Here is a 20706-nt window from a genome sequence, read left to right as displayed (position 1 = left end):
AGAAAATCAACGGAAGCTGTTATTAATAATGCTTTGAGGAACCCAAGTTTAACTCCGGCAGCAATTCTTAGTAAAGGGGAGTCAAGAACCTGATTTTGATTATTCATGCTGAACTGTTCAGAATTGGATTCATAAGATTGTCTACAAGTTAATGATGATGATGATGAGCAAGAAATTTATATGAGTCCCAAATGGTTGATCAGAATAAATATCAAAATCAGCAAAAGTAAAAATTTAGTTAGCTTCGTATTGCACAAATCAGGATTATAAATGCGAATCACTGGTAGTTGCGATTATTATGTGTTGTGGACCCAATACATGGATCCAGGCCCAAAACTGTCTCAAAACCTTACAAGGCATTACTATTCACACCTCCCTAGTTACTATTTAGACTAATGGATCAGTTTTTGATATAACATCTATATCTTTATATATATAAAAGGAGAAGGGTGAGGGTAGTTTTGGAAGATAAAATGAGAAGGATGGGGGTAGTTTCAGAAGAAAAACTAATTTTGGCCATCATCCTTTTTCCATTTAAATTAATACAATATTTCAATTTCTCATTAATTCAAAATAAGTTTTTGGAATGAATTTAAAGCAATGTCAAATTTATATTAACTTTTTGTAACAAAAAACTTTTAATGTGTGTCAATAGTTTTAAAAGCATTTTAACCAATAGTTAATGGTGGTTTCAATTGGTGGGCTTCATGTATCTTTTTAAGACATTTCAAAATTTGAATGCTATCATTAAATAAAAGAGTCATGAGAGTTTTCAACTCTCGAGAGAATTTGAAAGGATTCATTTGATATATTTAAACTTCACCTACCCTAACAAAGTAAAAGATATAATTTTTTCTCCCTACATGTTATATGTTTACTTTTTTTTTTTCGAATCCTTTTTCCACAAATCAAATTCTTTTTGGGATGCCAATTCCTTTCCCAAATCAGTTTCTTTTGTGTGTTTTTTTTTTCAATTGTTTGAAGTTGTTTTCCTGTTGCACATCTTTCATTTAAACATCAGGCCAAGTGTTCTTTTGGTTAATCTTATTCAGTTATATGTTAAAATCTTTTCTTTGATTTTTTATATGTTATCTGGTTTACAATCAAGCTAGTCTCAACTGAGGTTGGTACTTTTTATCCCCATCACAACATTATTATAATAATTATGCTTTATTACATTAGTAATCAAAACTTTACTTTTTTGGTTTTATATTAATTGTCAAAAGCAACACAAAATTGTGTTTCATTTTTTTTCAATTATTTATTCTATAGAATTGCATAAAACATTTTTGTACCCATTTGATTTACACTTTGCAAAAATTAAATTATAATGTTTGATTTCTTATTAGAAAATTTTCTTAAATGTGTTTATATTATGAATGTACTATTTAAAGGTTGTTTAATTATTTTCCTAAAAAAAATTAATTATACAATTGTAGGTACTTATTTAATAGTTTTAACTTGAAGCCTTATGATTTACACTATTGTGATCTTATTAGGTAAGTATGATCTTTTAGATGAATTTTTTTCTCACCCTTAATTTGGTATTTATGTATATATCCTTTATCTTCTCTCTACCCATTTGTTTTAAAGCTTTCAATCCTAAATTTGAAATTGGTATTCATGAACGTACATGACCACTCATTTTACTTTTCTTTCTATATTTCACAACTTCGATTGGAATTTCTCAGTGTAAGCTTCCATTTATCATTTCTTAATGTTGTCGCTTATGTGTGTGTGTTTTCCAAATTTCAAAAAGCACTGCATGCGACAGCTCCTTTTTAAAGCTCTTATCTATGTTCTTTAATTGTAACTGTCAACTTGAATTAGTTGTTTGCGGTATATTTCTTGGTAATTACTTGAATGGCATTGGACCAACATGCACTGTTGTGTTTTTGTGGCAACAATGAAAAACATGCACTAGATACAATATGAGAATCTCAAAAAAAGAGTATAAAATATTTAATGATTTGTTTAAATACTTACTTTTTAATGTGTCTAGGAGATTATGCACTTTTTTGTTTTGTTTTGTATTTTGATGTTTAATTCTCATTATTTTAGAATGCACCGAGGATGAAGCAAGAGACATACGGAATGTATTCTAACATGTTGGTGTTAAAGTAATGGAGTGTTTCTTGATTTTGTGAGTCAAATTGTGCAATTAAACCCTTGGTGATATAATTTTTTTCTCTCTCTCTTTTTAATTTTGCATTCTTTTTTTATATCCTTAATTTTACTTTAATATGGTTTAATTTCATATGCAAACATAATTAAAACTCATCCCACCATAGGCAAGATTAATTCTTGATTGTTTCATATCTTATGGGTTTTATTTATTTATTTAGTTATAAGTTGAGATTGAAAGGTCAAAATCACGTAATATAAATTTAAGTTACATCTTTTGTTTTTCTCGTTGGGATTTTTTTGTAGATTTAGATGGAGAGAAAATCTTTTTCAGTGAACAACACGGGAACCTTACAAACTTTTGGGAATTTAGGAATTTTCTAAATATTGATAGAGAAAGGTTCAAGTTGAAATATGAAAATAGTGATTAACATGTCAGACATGATTCATCTACACAAAATAGTAAGTAAGAAATCATGAAAGTAGGAGTCTTATAGGCACGCCAATATAAACAATTCTACCATGAGAAAATAGTAAAGACAAGTCAGCATAAGCATTCTATACCAAATACTGGCTATATAAATTCATTATTCAGAACACTTATTATTTTGCAAATGAATTATGATCTAACTAAGAGAATTGAACTTCTACTAATCTCTATTTTATAATATATATATATATATATTTGTCTAAACTTTGTGTTTTTTTCAATAAGAAAATTGTATTTTTAGATTTCTAAACTTAAAAAATATTACTAAAATTATAGGGTGTTGACGTGTTTACTAAAAAAATTTGTTCAATTAAAATTAATTTCTTTTATCTAATTAATATATATTTAATTACATAACAAAAATCAAATTAAATACAAACACTCATTATAATTTCTTTCATGAAAAAATAATATTTAAAGCCAGTTTTTAGGCTAATTATTTATTATCTTTTCCATTTAATAGATTATTTAAAAATTTCTCTAGACATTTTAAGATAAATTGATTAAAATAGAAATTATATGTAAAATATAAAAACATGTTTTTACTTTATGGGTAAAACACCATTTGTGTCCCTAAAATTGAAAAATATTGTCACATTAGATTCGGAAACTAATGAAATTCAAAATAAGTTTTTAGAATGTCAAATAATTTACTTACAATCACTTTAATTTTTAAACACATGTTAATCCTTAAAGTTTCATTTTGCATTTTGAACTAAATTTGATTAACACATATTGTAATTTCAGGATCTTAAAAAATATTACTTTTAGGCCTAATGAGACTGTGTTTTTAAGGACCCAATTGATATTTTATCTAACTTAAAAGGTATGAATAAAATTAATATCTAGCTTTTTTACAATAATAATTACTTATATCAAACTCATGCAGAGTTTTTGTATGAAATCAAATAGAAAAATTTACACTTAATTCATAAGAATGAACAATTTAAATAAAACCACATTAGCACCAACATTATTAGGATTAAATTAATTTTCTTTGTACAAATCAATTTTTACAAATCTCATTATACATTTTTTATTTATTATCTTATAACTAATGTAAATTATTGAAGAATTACTTTTATCTTGATAAATTTGATTTTTCTCTTATATGTGATGTTATATGTCACTTTATTAATTAGAATCTCAAAAAAGAAAGTTTTTTCCGCCCAAAACATAGGTGTTCTTATAATTTTGTTTTGTAGGTCAATTCGTCAATTAATTAGCATTTTCAATCTGTCAATTACATTGAAAAAAATTCATAATCACATTTTTTCATGAATCAAATGGGGATGTATATTTTTCATGAAAGTATTAACAAGAATTTAGACTTAACTTACAATATAAAGTATGACACATAGGACTGAGCATTTTCCTTAATAATAAGCAAGGAAATTTATACTCAATTGAAAGGAAAAACTTTTTTACTAAAGATTTTTATCCCATCAAAATTCAATTTTATTTTACATAATTAATATATATTTAATTACACATAAAAAAGATCAAATTGAATCAACTTATCAGTATTATTTTCTTTGCACAAATTTAGTGTTTAAAATTAATTTTTATGCAAAAAATTATTCATTTTTATTTATTAATTTCATACCTAAATAAATTATTCAAGATTTTTTTTACCTGAACAAATTCTAAATTTCTTTTATACATTGATATACATATACCAATATATTAAAATAAAAAGTTATATATAAACAAAAACACATGGGCATTAATTTTTTTATAAAAGCAATAAGTACAAAAGTTTTACTAAATTAACAGGAATAAACTTTTCAACCAAATTTTTTGTCCAATTAAATTTAAATTTTATTTTTACATAATTATTATATAATCCATGCAAAAAAAAAACAAATTAAATCAACATGTAAAATTATTCATTTATTTATTATCTTCTCACATAAATTAATTATTCATGATTTTTTCTATCTGAACAAACTTTAATTTTCTTCTCTCACGAAAAATTGATATGTATATGTCAATATATTAAAATAAAAATTATATATAAAATATAACACAGTTATTTTGTTATATATAAAAGAAGTAGAAGTTTTCACTTAACTCACTGGAAGAAAAAATTGATTAAAATCACATTAAATTTAAATTAATATGTTTAATTTATATTTTTAATTTTAATAATTTTAATTTAAAAGTATTTTTTATGGCTGTTTATTTCTTAATTTAAATACACTATTGAATATTTTGTTTTACAAACATGGAAAACATTAAAAAATATAACAAAAGCTAATGAATTTTTTCATGAAAGTATCAAGAGAAATTTACACTTAACTTATCATATAAAATATATAGAATATAACGCACAAGATGAACATATTTCATAAAATCAGGTAGATTTTTTTTTTATTAAATCCAAAGGGATAAACTTTTTATTAACTTTTTTGGCCCAATAAAAGTTAAAATTTATTTTACATAATTAATATATTTAATTACATAACAAAATCAAATTAAACCAACATAATTACTATGCTTTTCTTCAGAAAAAAATTAGTTTCTAAATTAATTTTTAAGCAAATAAAATATTCATGATTTTATTCTACCCAAAAAAAAATTATGTTTCTTTTAGAAACTGATATGCATATGCCAATATATCAAAATAAAGTTACATATAAAATATAACTCATAGTCATTATTTTTTTCTATATAGAGCAAGTAGAATTTTTCACTTAATTCATAGGATGAACAATTTGTCAATAATCATATTAATATTTAAATTATTATGGTCAATTAATATTTTTAATTATAATAATTTTGATTTGAATGTAGTTTTTATGATTTTTTTCTGATTTAAATAATTTATTGAATATTTTATTTTACGAACATAAAAAATATGTGGAAAAAATTAAATGGGAATGAATTATTTTTATGAAAGTATAAAACGAAAAGTTTAACAAATTATAAATCATACAAAATTCAAATAAAAGTTGTTAAATATCTTGTATATCCCGTGTAATGCACGGGTCAAAATCTAATAAAGTTTAATATTAGTAACACATAACAATATAAATTGGTTTAACTAACTTTCAGTAAAAAAAAAAAAAATTGGTCTAACTTTAAATTAGAAAAGTCTAAAGATTATATGGATAAATTTTTAATGTAATATAAAATTTCATAATCATATAGTAAAATAATTTTACTTTCTCAATAAATCAGAAATCATGATTATATATTTAAAGAAAATTATTGTAAAAATTAATAAACATATAAAATGAATTTTTATTAGTCAGAAATAAAAGACAATGAAATTGAAAAGTGAAATTATGGAGGAGTTTGAATGTTGCCTGAGTGGCTAGTTGGGTAAAGTAGTACCGGAGATTAGAGTGGAAAAGACCAAGCATTTTTGATGGCATTCAATTCACTCACTAATCAATAATCATAACAAAATGTCAACCACCAACATCCGGTGCACTATAGTGGTTCTTGTTATTGCACTGCCGTTGTTTCTTTACGCCTATATACTACTATTTTTGGAAATACGTACACTTGTACTTTTTTGGTACATTCATCACTTCTTCTATGCTATGCGCGTATCTCGCACATTTTATATTATTACGAAAAATCACGGTTTTTTTTTACATGAATGAAAGAATTGGTCTAAGAGGAGTGAAGACTGAAGTGGTAGGTAAATAAGTCCTTTGCAAATATATTTTTTTAGCTCAGAAGCTTTTTCTTTCTTGGATTCAAAGACTATTCTTTCCCCTTATTTTCATCAGCATAAAAAGAATAACACAATTAATTTTTAATTTTCTAAGATCTAATAATTTCATTAACAGTTTTATTAATTTATAGGTATTTTCGCTAAAGTTGTTAAATTTTATACATTAAAAAATAAGAGGACTCTAATTTTGTAAGTAATATATAAAATTAAAATAAAACTTATATATGTATGCATATTCTAATTTACATGAAAATATAATTTAATCTTATATATCATATTTTAAAAGACAATATTTAAAATTATAAAAATATAATAAATTAAAAAAGAATAAAATTTGAATTTTAAATTATTTTTGCTTAAATCTTATATTAATACTATTTTGCGATATTCAAATGACCATGTGGATCTAGTGATAAAGGAATGTTATTCACTCTAAAGATCATGATTTTAATTCTTACTCAATTATTTTTTTAAGTTCTTAATTAAGAAAATATTGATCTTTCTGGTCTAGTGTTTAAAATTTAACAATCAACAGTTAAAATTAATTCTCGGATTAAGATAATAAATTTTTAAATATAAAGACTCAAATAAAGTGTGTCATATTTTAATATATTTTATCGTCAATTAGCATTTTCTGTATGAAATTTTGTTCTCTCTAAGTTAATAGTGTTTACTTCATTATTGAGTAGTGTTAAACCTAGCTCAAACACCGATTTAAACACATGTAAATATCGGTTTTGGGTAATTCCAGCTTAACTAGTGATATTAGGTTGTTTGTCATACAGGATACTTGTGTTCTTTTAAAAAAAGCACAAACATATTTCCCCTTCACAAATAAGAGAGAGAAGAAAAACAGTTAAGATCGTATAAGCTCAAATTCTATATAAAATTAAGTTTTAAAAATACTACCAAAATAGTATATAAATTACAAAAATAAAACAATTTACCAAATAAATATCTAATTTCATCAAATTGTCTTTTAAACCAACCAAATACACTAACTTATAAATGTTTATAAGGAGGGGGAATGTTTTTTTTCCCTTGAGGGGGAAATGTTTGTTTAATAAACTTTTTTTTAAAGAAAAACCATTTTTTTTTTCAATAAAAACCATGTTTGAAAAAATTAGCTGAAAGCTAAAAAATTAGCTTATTAAATTAGAAATAAAAGTGTAAAATGAAAAAAAAAATTAAAATTAAAATTTATTTTAAAAGATAACAAGAAAAATGAATAAATATATAAAGGATAATAATGAAAAAAATATAAAAAAACTAAAAGATAAGAGGAAATATAAAAAATTAGAAATATAAAAAGATAAAAGCTAATTAATGTTTTAAAAAATACTATTTGAAATAATGTTTCAAAAAATGTTAAAAGTTATTAAAAAATTTATTTATCCAACAACCAAATGAACTTTTTAACTAGTAAAAGAATTAAAAACTAATTAAAATATATTGCATAGTCAAACTATTATTTCCTAAAACATAACAATTATTATTAACTCAAAGAATCAAACTATTATTATCATCTTGTTTTTTTACTAAATATTTCCTCTTATCTCAAATATAAAAAAATTAATTTTTATTTTAATACATAACTAATTTTATCTGTTTATTTAATATTATATCTCATCTTTAAAAATATTAATACAAAACTAGAAACCCGCTTTGCACTTTTTAATAGTCGTACGTAAAGAAGAAGCCCCGAATATACAGGATAAACTTCGTCACGCATTGGTGCCCTAGTTGCCGGTGGACGGTTTTAATCTTCCCAACTTTATATATGCACGGTGCATGTAATTTCTTTTATTTTTTATATGATTTTTTTTATTTTGTAAAAATTTTATGAATATAAAACATTACCTATTATCATAATAATATATCAAAGCTGAAAATAAGAAGAATAATATACAATGGATAAATAGAATACTAGTTGCGATTGCATTTTGCAGCATTGATTTGAACAATATATATATATATATATATATATATATATATATATATATATATATATATATATATATATATATATATATATATATATGTTGAAGAATATAATTAATAAATTAACTACAATTTATAGATTTTATCCTTGAAATTGTGACTTGTGTGATGTGTCCTAAAAATCCCGAATTGTGGATGAAATTAAATACTACAGCGCAAAATGGGTTTCCAAGCAAATTGCTATATATCAGAGAATAAAAGAAATTATACAATTAGATAGGCAAAGCACTACAAAAAATAGAACGAGAGAGGTGGGGGGCGGGGGGATTAATCAAAAAATTTGGTAATACAAATGAATTAATCAATGAATTTTGTAATACAAATGAATTAGTCAAAGCACTTCTTGTGCTTCTGTTTAGCCAATTTAAATAAATTTTGCATTTAAAAAAATATATAACTGAAGCCTAAACCAAATTATTAAGCGAATTCAGGCCACAGAATTGAGTGATCGATGTTAAAGGCATCGAGCATATGGTCTCTCTCATTAAGATCCCATATTATATATACGAAAAAAAATAAATGAATTTATGTTGTGGTTATCCAACAATATGAACATTGAAGCATTCAACGTTGTTGCTTCCTCGCGTGTTTCCTTTCTTCCTCTACCTCCCGCAAGTTCATGATCACCGCATCGGAAGCATTCCTTAGCCACTCCGACCAGTCCCTGAAATTAAAACCCATCACATCAAAGTTAATTAAATTAATCCCAAGTTCATATATAAATATAAAGTATAAACCATGAAACCAGAGGAGAAAAAGAAAGAGAGAGAGAACATGTATGTGTATGCAATTGTAGATATTTACCCATTCAAAGAATCAAACGTCAAACCCACGGTGTTTTTAGCTTCCTCAAGTGCTAAACTGAACCTCTGAAGCTCCTTTGGAGAACGTGTTCCGTTGTCCTTGACCACAAGCTGCGACGGTTTCACATCATAGAAAATCGGAACAACCCTTTTGTTGGACTCCATGAGAAGAGCTAGCTCGTGGAGGCAGAAATAGGAGTCACAATAACGAGGAGAGAAGACCGCAACACCAACCTTGCAACCTAGGATAGCCCTATCAATGTGGTCGAAAAGCCTATCCCCAGGTTTCATGTTCATGCTGTCCAAGAAGGACCTCACTCCCATCCTCGTAAGATTATCGTACAACAACCCCGAAACGTTCCTTTTTGTGTCTATCCCACGGTGGTTTATGAAGACATCGCATGCTGGACGAGCGATTTTGGCTATCATTTTGGCGGGTAAACGCTGCATGGCTCCTTCTACTAGCTACAATCTTAGACGCACGTTAACTACCTTATAAATTGTTTTGTTGGTATTTTGCAACGAAACTTTGTTTCTTCCTACTTAGTTGTGTTGTGTGTGTACTTGTGTATGTGTTTTCTTTGTAGGTGGGGGAGAGTTTTAAATATAGATAGGCTAGATCTGATGGACAAAGATGTGTGTTTATAAATCAATATATATATAGTGAAATTTTGTGGAAAAGGGGTTTCATTAAAGAACGAATTTTTTAATTAAACTTACGGAGTTTTGGTGGACTCGAGAAAATACTAGGTATTTGAAAGGAGAACTCAGAGAACAAAAAGAGTAAAAGCGTTTGAATTTCCTGACTATGGATCAAGATTTGGGAACACTTGTCCTTCAAAGACGTAATTACGTATCCTAGCTATTCTCTCTCTCTCTCTCTCTCTCTCTCTCTCTCTCTCTCTCTCTCTCTCTCTCTCTCTCTCTCTCTCTCTCTCTCTCTCTCTCTCTCTCTCTCTCTCTCTCTCTCTCTCTCTCTCTCTCTCTCGGCTACACGAATCTCTCTAACATGACATGGTCATTCTTTTACCTTAATTTTGTGGGAAATTTAACGGTTGTTTCCTTGAGTCCCCTTTAATTTTTACTCTCTTTTTTTGTGTAGAGGTCCATTTACTTAATGAGAGATAGTACTTAGCTATATCATATAGATATATATTATATATAAATTTAAGAAATATAAGATTAATTTGATGAAAAAATAAAGAAAAAGAAAAATAGATTATAGGTTCAAATTTTTTCACTAATAAAAAAATAATAAATTAACAGTATATATATTGAGAGAGAATTTCTATCTTTATAACATCTGTACAAGGACTTCAAAATTTACATTTTTTTAAAATAATAAAAAGCATTAACCATAATCTATATAAAATGCATAAAATGTAGTCGATAATTTTAAAATATTTTAAAATTTATTTTCTTTGGTACTAATATTTTAAGTAGACTATATTAAACTTTTATTGATGGCTGCTGTAATATTTATGAGAAAATTAATAACTTTTTTTAAAATTCCCTTAAACAATTAGAGAAAAAATAACTCTAAAATAAACCAATATAACCATGCACAATGTTAAGATGATTAAATATAACTAGATATAAATGCCGCCCAAAGATGCTGATAAAAGGGTTAAGAAATATAAAAAAAAAACCTATTTTCTCTTAAAAATATCAAAGAGTAATTAATTTCTTACAACTTTGGACGCCTTACTTGTTATTACACTGGCCTGATAATAACATAAATACTACTTTGCATAAATTAATGTTTTCTCTCTCCATGATACTGTAAAATATCGAAGAATTTGGAGAAAATATACATCATCATGAGAATTTTCCATCCTTGGCAAGTGTTGAATTAAGAATAGGTCTCAACTATAAATCTCAAAATGGTATACCTTGACAGAGCTATGTGTTAATTTCGTTTCATCTTTAATTTCTAACTGACACGAAATGGAATATTGAGTGGCAATTGAGCAGTACTACTGCGGTCAAGTATTCATTTGGAATTAAGAAACCACGGTATATATATGACTCGTCAATTGTTTACAAAAAATAAATAAATTGTTGCTTACATTTATTGAAGTTTGAAATTAATTAGAAATACCCTTGGTGTTTAGAGCCTAGTTGGTAGGTGGATTTATCTCACACACCCAACTGGTGTACACACTAAAGACACCTTAAAGTAATTTTATTATCAAGCACAAAAGTTAACGAGCTACAGGAAGAGTTATATTTTGGTAGTTTTAGGGAGCAATTGGGGTTAAGAACTTTGTGGGCTGGCTGAAATTTGTTCGTGCAGATGGATACACCTTGTATTCATTTCGCTGTTTTAATAAGAAATTAGTTTTACTAAGGGAAAAAAAATTTATCAAGCACAAATTGATCCTGGGAATGCATTATTTTTCTCGTCTTGTCTTTTCTTGATGGCTTTTAATTACAATACATGTGAACATACGTAGGGAAGGACCTATACAGGATGATATGGGGACATGCACATACCCCAATCAACATCATATTTTTGTCTTTTTAAGATGATATGGGGACTAATATAATATCAAGTTGTGATTTAAGTTTTATTGTCTTTAATTTATTATACATAAGTATAATCTTGTTCCCATTATACCTGAAATTTCTGGGTTGTTACCGAATATAAACATGATCGATTTCCCCTTTCGATTCATTGATCCTATTGAAAATTTAGTTTAAAGTTTTTAATTTCACTTTACAGAATAAGAGTGAAACAAGGTATGTATGTACATATGAGATTTTCAAAAAGTGCTAAAGAATTTCACAAAAAGTTCTATATATTAATACATAGCTAGGATAGTTGAACACGTGAAGTGCAACGATTTAAGATAAATAAATAAAAGACATCACATTCATACCTACGTAATTATGATATTGAAGTTATTTATTCTTTCGTGGATCGGGAAAGGGGATAAATGGGTTGATAGAGAATCATACTTTTAAAATTTGGTTTATTTATCGTCCTAAGATATAATAATTAAGTAACATTAACTACCTCCACAACTATATATTCCTTATAGTATTTATACTATTTCTATTGTTATATTTATTACACACATGCATTTTAACTGGTTTGACTAATAATTATTAGTCAAATCAATAACCTACTTCCATGATTGAGTCCAGAATTTAGTCAAGTTTAATAACATTACGAAATTATAACTGTTAATTAATTAAAATTTTAAAAATTAAGATTGACTGTGACAGAAGACAAACACACGAATAATAAATAATGAAGTTATAAAAAATCTGAACCATTAATTTGGGACCTTAATGAAAAAATTTAAAACAATCCATATTATATGTTGTCTTAGTTTCCTAAAAAAATGTTGTCTTAAAAAATGTTTTCTTGATATTAATATTACTTATATATAAAAAAATATTTTCAACTAAAATATATGAAATTGGATAGAAATTGAAGACTAATGTATCACACACTTGAATTCAGTTTTGAATTCCTTATAGTTTGAAGCCGGTACATTCACTTTCCCGACAAAGAACAAGGAAAAAGGCATTAGTCAATATAATTTATTTTGAAAGTTGAGTGTTCAAGTCTTGATTCAAGTCATGCACGTTGATTTCTGTTTACATCTTATACTGCATAAATTAAAGAATTTCAATTTGGTAAGTTGATGACATATCTTATACGTCTTTTAAAATTGCTACATTATTTTTCTTGATCTGCTACTCTTTTAATAATATAAACCATTTTGTCTTAATTTTATGTTTATAATTTGATATTCATAAATAAATGTAGATTAATTGCTGTTTGTGACTCTAATATCATTTTGAATTCAATTATACAGTTTTATGTGTTTTCTTTTTCAATTCAACATAGTGCATGTTTTAGAAATTGATTATGGATTTGACATTTAATATCAAAATGAATACGTACTAATTATAATTTTTTCGTTTTTCGCACTATGAACACCATTTTTTTTTTAAGTGCAGAGCATGTTTCCAAATACACTCAATATGTTTCAATTCGTCCTTGTGCTCGTTACGTCTCAGTGAAAATTGATATTTCACTGAGGTATATATTACGATTTTAATTTGGAGCAAACATTGGAAAACAGAAGAAGGGGAGTCTCTTTCAGGCATTGGTTTCAGCTTATAGCTTCTTCATGGACTCGTTCATTCACGCCCCTATTTTGGGTTCTTTTGTCTTTAAATTGGCTCAATGCATGTGACTGTTGAAATTACCTCAATAAGAAGCCACTGTTCAGACCATTTTTTGGTGCTAGCAGAGAAACTACCTACATTTTGAAAGGTTCAAATCAAAGGAACGAACGTTGGGAGCAAGCAAGTCAAAAGAACCATTCCAACCCGCTTTGTTTACTGTTTACGGAATTAAAATGAATAATCCTATGGACCATTTTATTTGCATCCCTTTAGTCCAACATGAAGGACTGCTAATTAAACCAAGTGATTTTATTTACAGCCATTTTGAGTTCATCTATCATATTATGGTTTAATTTGCGACTTTTCTTTTCATGGACTAAGTCATACCTATGACAGAACTTATGCCCAAAACATATTTCTTGCTGGCCTAAATAAAAGCTCTTCGACCCTCTTGGACAAAATAAATTAGAACCGAGCCATAACGGCTCAAATTACAAAATATTTTCTCATTTAAAGAAAAGTTATTTATTTTATTGATCTTTTAAGATAATTTTTAAAAATAAATAGATATTCTTTAAAATTTAAACTATTATCATAAAATTAATATATGAGAAGCTATTGTAGAATTCTTCATTAATTTAGTAAATAAATTAAAAAAAAATATTTTGGATCGATTTTGATCCATAAAATATTAATTAGATGCTCTATTGGATTTGGAAATAAAAAAAATGAATTTTTATTCATTCCTTAAATTATATGATCCATCCAATTTGATCTAATTAAACCATATTTTTAAAATAACTATACTTATGAATTTGTTTGGATTTTATATATTTTTTATGCATGCTTCAATTTTATATAGATAAACATCATAAACTAATTTTAGGGTAATTGGAATTTTTAACCACCTATAATCCCTACAAAATATTTAATTTATGATCCCAAAACATTGTGCTCGAGTAATTTTAGAGTTCACCTATATATCACGTCCAGCAATGAAAATAAATAAATTTCAATAGCTAAATGACTTCTTTTAATTAATAACAATTAACAAGTACATAATTTGGTTCGGATTTGAATTTTCGGTTAATATGCAATTTATAATAAATAAATGAGAATCGCCAATTATCTTGAGCCGTTATTTACAAAAAAGAATGTAATAGAATATTTCAATAAAGTTATTGGTGCTTCAAATTTAAGCTAATGACTTTTTCTATAATTAAATATTATATATATATATATATATATATATATATATATATATTATTTTTTTAGTACGAGTTTAGTTTTGTTAATGCACTAATGCTAAAAAAATGTGTACACACATCTAATCTATTTAGTAATTCTTTTCAACTAAAAATTCAAGTTAAATAAAAAAATAAGTAAATATGCATATATGATGAATATCTTAGTAAAATATTGTAGATTTCCTTAAATAATTGATTTTTTTTTTACTGTAATTGAATATTTACAATGTTGATTAATTTAATTTTATTCATATATATTCATATATATTATAAGAAAAATGTTTAAATAATATTTAGTTAAATTAGTTTTTAATGTTTTAGCAGTAATAATTTTAATTTCATATGCCATTTTTAAATAAACATATGCATAAGTTAATATACTCAATTTTTAATTTAATTTTACTTTTCCTGGTGTTTTTAAGACCCTCAATTTTTAAAAATTGATTAATTTAAGAGTTTATTTTTCATATTATCAGTATAATTTTTGTTTACATATTGAAACTTTAAAGGTAAATAAATGTGATTTTAAAATATTTATTGTAAAAATCAATAATCTTACTTTGATGATAATAATGTATTATTATATATAACAGTGTTAATCAATGAACTGTAATTATTATTTTTTAAAATTTAAATAGAGTTGAATGAATCCATTTCACCAGTAAACCATATATGAACCCATGTTTTCTGAAATATGACAAATCCAATATAAATAGAGCATGTGTTTTACTACAGTTCAGATTACAAACATGTCGTTTTTTCTTCTTCCTTGAACCCCAAACAAAACCGAAGTCAGATACAGTATTTGGCACATGTCGAAACAAGCATATCAAAAGTGACACACAAGAAATTCACGATTTAGCTGTTTTGTTATTATTTGCTTTATCTTATTTTTTGTCATTGATACTCATGTTTTTTATGTAATCTGAAATCGAATCAAATTTCTCCTCCCTATGTCTCTGTCTGATTGAGAAATGTAGGGTGCGGCCAAGCTCTATAATTCAATTTGTTTTTAGAGAACCCAAACTGCCCAAATTATACCAAACCCTCTCTCCCTCATTTGCATTAATAAGATTGAGATCAGCCCGTCTCTTCTCCAAAACTGAGAGTTTATTTTTGGTTGAGGACGTAAATCACCTTTTGTGCTAACTGCAAAAATATGTAGACAACCCCAAATCAAATTATCATTGGTTAATTATAGTAAGTAATAATTATTAAAATCATAATTTAAATTATTTTTCAAATTAGTATAAATTAATCACATCTTCCTTATTTTATTTGTTTGTTATTTATTTATTTATCTATTTATTTCTTGTCTTCTTTTTAGATTTTTAGGGTTTTACACAATGTTTTTTCCCTCTCCAACCTTTTGCTAAACTATTATCATTAGATTATTGAAATTAACTTTTTAAAAATTTTAAACCATGTGTTGGGTTGTGTAATACTTAATTTTATTAGTTTATGTGAATGTATGTGTACGAAGGTTTTGATGATGTCAAGATAAAAATAACACAAGTTTTATTTCAAGTACAAATTAAGACCAAAAAAACAAAGATCAAGAAAGAAAACTAAGTGTTAGTCTATTTTTGTTAAAGAGAGTCACTTAGTGATTGCAATCGATTACCAGGTAATTGATTGCAAGCAAAATTATTTTAAAAAGTTTGAAATTTTGAAATTTAAAAATTGAAATTGAAATTTGAAATTTGAAATCTATAATCGATTATCAAAAATTGTTATTGATTACCAGTGAAAAAATTTCAGAAAAACTTTTTGAAAAGACATATTTCTTCCAACCATTTTGAAAAGGCACAATGGACCTATATATATATGTTTGACTTCAAAAATTAAAAGAGAGATTCTAAGAGAACTTAATTGTCAAATGCTCTCTAAAGAACTATTGACCAAACACTTGCAAATCTATTGATAATTCTTATAAGATCTTCAATTTGTATCATCTACTCTATAAGATATAAATCTGTACATCTTAAAAACTCAGTTGTAATCAAGAGACTGTTTGTCTCTTAGCTTGTGAGAATCTCAAACACAAGGATGAGGAATTCTAAATTGTGTTCAAAGTCTGTAAAGGAGATAGTGAAAAATCTCAAGTGGGTTGCTTAAGGTCTGGAAGTGGTCAAACCAGTGAAATCGAGTTTACAATTCTCTCTTCCCTTATCTCATTTATTTTATTGCAACTAATCTTGTCTTGCACGTTTAAAGGAATATTGGTTAATTTAATTACGGCTTATTCTTCTGCATTCTAAGCTTATCATATGTCATTTAAAAGAGGATTAAAATTTGTCAGTGAAAAATTTTTGAAACTTAATTCACCCCCTCTGAAGTTATTGAGACCACTTGTCCAACAATTTAGTTTAAATTTTTATTTAAATCTAGGCTTAAATATATTTTTTGTATCGTATAATTTAGTATTTTTTATTTTATTTTTATTCTTATAATTTTTTTTGTTTTAGTTTTTCTAAAATGTGTTTGTTTTGTTTTAGTCCTTATACTTTAATAAAAAAAACAAAATAAATACAGTTTTGTAAGGATTAAAATGATTTTTTTTACATAAATAAAAAAATACTAAATTATAAAAAAATGTATTTAAGCCTTAAATATATTTTATTTAATTAGTTATACTTAATTTTAATAACTGGGTATTGTTTTGTAGTAAGTTACAGCAGAGAGTACGTACAATAAGACAAAAACAAGGCAACCGATATTTATGTAGAGCAACATTGGAAGTTGGGAATGTCCCATTTAAAATTTTAAAATAACATATTTGTTGTATAAAAAAAAAAATTAAGTAAATTGATTTGATTCAACAGATCGAGTAAGAAATACACCACACAACAAAAGAAGAAGGCTTTGGAGATTTTGATGGCGCTCGAATAATCAAAATAGTGGAAGGAAGAAGACTTTGGAGTCTGATGGTGCTCAAATCATGACTAAATGGAGAAAGATGATCTTGAAGGGATCAAACAAAACTTAACACATACATAAGAAATTGGTTTAGAAGTTGAAAAGAAATCATGTTCTATTGCATTGAAGCTCGACCAGTGTTATATTCCTGACAAATATATCCCATTTCAAAGTAACACAGTGTTGGATACAAGACCGAACTAAAAGCCTGTAAGAAAAGGCACACCCACCCTCTCAGGAAATTAAACTGTTATTGGTTCATCGACGAGAAAAATAAATTTTATCGCATTTAATTCGCCACATAATTAAAAAAAAAATGTGGACTATATTGGGTTTGGAAAACATGGAAAGTTGGGAGACTATCTTAGCCAAAAAAGCAAGGTAAGAAAATGATAGGCTGGACCTAAGAAGACTCAAAAGAGATAAAAACTAAGTAGACTAAAGATTTTATATTGGACGATGTTAGGTTATTTTGATAAATGTATGATATTTTGTCACTTTTGTGTATTCATTTTATTTTATTCCTTCAATTAAATGATGACACTTGTTAATTACTGTAGAATGAATTCGATGTATGTATCATCAAAATTTCGAGTGCCAATGAGACTAGCTAATGGCATCAACATGCTGGCCTCACAGTTGCCTATTGTGGTTTTCCTCGTCCTCTACCTCAAGCAAGTTCATGATCACAGCATCCTAAATCCGTCTTTGCAGCTCCATCCAGTACCTGAACAAATCAAAATCGAACTTATGGCGTTAATCATATTATGTTAAACAATATAAATATATACCAGAAAATTAATTTATATATATCAGTCAAGCTAGTTCTGCGAAAAAGGAGCAAGAAGAATAAGAAATCACTGTACCCATTTAAAGAGTCAAAGGTGACTCCTACAGTGTATTTAGTTTCTTCCAGAGCAGACGTGAACGTTTGGAGCACTTGAGGTGGACAACGTGCGTTGCCCTCAACCTGAAGCTGTGAGGGCTTGATGTCATAAAAGATAGGGACAACCCTTTTCTTGGACTCATGAAGAAGGGCAAGTTCGTGAAGACAGAAGTAGGAATTACAATAACGATTTGTGGGGACAGCAACACCAACCTTGGAGCTATGAATGGCTTTGTTGATATGCTCAAATAGCTTATGGCCAGGTTTCATGTTGATGGTGTCTAAGAAGGGTTTGATTCCCTTGTTCCTAAGATGATCATAGAGCAAAGGAACGAATGCTCCCTGCTGTCAAACTTGTGATAGTTTATGAAAACATCGTACACAGGCTGAGCAATATTACGGCACTGCTTGCCTCTAGGCTGATTCATGATCATTTTTGGTACGTGCATGCGTGTGCGTTAATTTCCTACTCTAAAGTCCAAACTATTTGTGGTTTTTCCTTGTGTGTTGTTTTCAGTCTTAGTGCATGCATGTGTATATATATAAACAAGGGGCAGAACAGTACGTGCATTTTCCTTTGATTAATTAATTCATAAACATTTTTCTCTAGAAGCCATGCATTTTAACGAGGGGAAACACGGTTCCATTGAAACCTTCGCATTTGAATATTCTGCATGTATGCATGCATATCCTAAAAAGTGAAAAGACTTGGTTAGAAATTAGAACATATTTTAAAAACTGAAAATTTGTTAATTAATAGATTTATTTAAATTCAGGAAAAGTGAAAATATGTTTAGATTTATTGTTTAGAACATATTTTACATCTTAATATATGGTGCTTAGTTTAGACTTGTTTTAAGTGTTTTGAAACTTAAACTTATAATTATATGTTGTAGAGAACACTATGAAAAGCATCTACTATTGATGCATATTTCAAAACAAAAGCTATCGAAGCCCATCAATCTCAAACTAGTAATTCATCAACTCTTCTATCAACCACACTTAAGTATATATAATTATATATAAACATGTTATAATTATCCGTCAAATTTTATTAAAATTAAATTAAAAACAAAAGTTAGAAGACAACAAAACTTCACACCATTCTTTCCCTTCTCTCTTTTAGTGAGTGATTTTAGGAAACATAATTGTTTCACTTCTTCATTTTATGAGTGATTTTTGAAACAGACGTACCACATTATTTTCTTTTCTTAATAAAATACCCATAATGAAGAAGCTTAATTCTTGCGATAAACAATTAACTTCCTTGAAAGCTATTTTTATAATTTCCAGCTTTTAAATGGACTCCTTCACGCTCCCGGTTATAGGGGCCCATGCGACAACTTTTTTAGTCCATTATTAAAGTAACATATATAGATCCACAATAATTTAAGTGGATAATTTCGAAAGCCCATTGCAGTTGTTCAATGGGTTGAGTTGAAGTTCGTTGAAATAAATTGCCAGAACGTAATTACAAGTAATGCGATTGGTAAATTTATTCGAAAATAATTCCATGTTTAAATTTCTTTTCTTGTTTTGAAATTACTAAAATCTAACTAAATTATAAAATTATTTTAAGTATATTGTATTAATTATTTTCTCTTAAATATATTTAACATTATTAGTTATATTTTAGAAAAAAATATGAAATTATGAAGAGAAAACTCATTAAATAAAGCTAAAACCCCACACCATCTTACAAATTCTAATAAAAATTAGTTAATAATAAAAAATATGTTTAAAATAAAATCCAGCCGTTAATATATTTCCGTTTAGCTTACTTTTATCTCCAAACAAAACAAAAGGTAAACCAATTTCTTACACGTGCAGACTTATGTTATGTCGTCAAAGTTTTAATTATATATTTTTTAAATAAACTTAAAAAACTTATTTTAATAAGTTACACGAAGAAATTTATTAAAATATTTTAAAAATAATTTATATAGATCATAAATTATTTTCATGAATTTAAATAAATTTTCTATAAACTCTTCTAAATGCCCTTAAAAATCTTAAGCTCTGTTAATTCCTGAGTTAACCATATATGAGACATTTATAGTTTAACTAGAGAATTTTAATTGAAAATATTGATTTATATTCGTTTTTTTTTATAATGAAGAGAACCTCTCCTGACGGTAAGTTTTATTAAATTTTAAAAAGTTACATCTTACATGGGGGCTTTTTTTATTGCCATGGTTTTCTTTCATTTGTCAGTATAATATTCTGGAACCATGTACTTTTGTAATAAGGCAGGCATTTCTAGTTTTCCAATTAAGGGTGATCAATTATTGGAAATAAAGCAAAAATTGCATTTTGCACATGTTCTGATATGAGTATGCAAGTGCATGTTTTAATAACTGATATATCCATATGAAAAAGATTGTTATTAATTTTAAAACCTT

General features: G+C 26.6%; 1 protein-coding gene across 1 annotated transcript; it reads right to left on the bottom strand.

The window, feature by feature from the left end:
* Positions 1 to 8570: 8570 nt before the first annotated feature.
* LOC114373832 (TMV resistance protein N-like) lies at positions 8571 to 9717 on the bottom strand. Its single transcript, XM_028331376.1, has 2 exons — positions 9108 to 9717; positions 8571 to 8967 (listed from the first exon to the last, which is right to left on the bottom strand). The coding sequence occupies exons 1-2, from the start codon at positions 9554 to 9556 to the stop codon at positions 8868 to 8870; spliced, it is 549 nt and encodes a 182-aa protein (XP_028187177.1). The 5' UTR covers positions 9557 to 9717; the 3' UTR covers positions 8571 to 8867.
* Positions 9718 to 20706: the final 10989 nt, after the last annotated feature.

Source organism: Glycine soja, chromosome 11 (genome assembly GCF_004193775.1).
Source record: "Glycine soja cultivar W05 chromosome 11, ASM419377v2, whole genome shotgun sequence".
Taxonomy (NCBI): Eukaryota; Viridiplantae; Streptophyta; class Magnoliopsida; order Fabales; family Fabaceae; genus Glycine; species Glycine soja.
The sequence above is the reverse complement of the archived record's forward strand: the minus strand, read 5'-3'. Positions and strand labels throughout refer to the sequence as shown.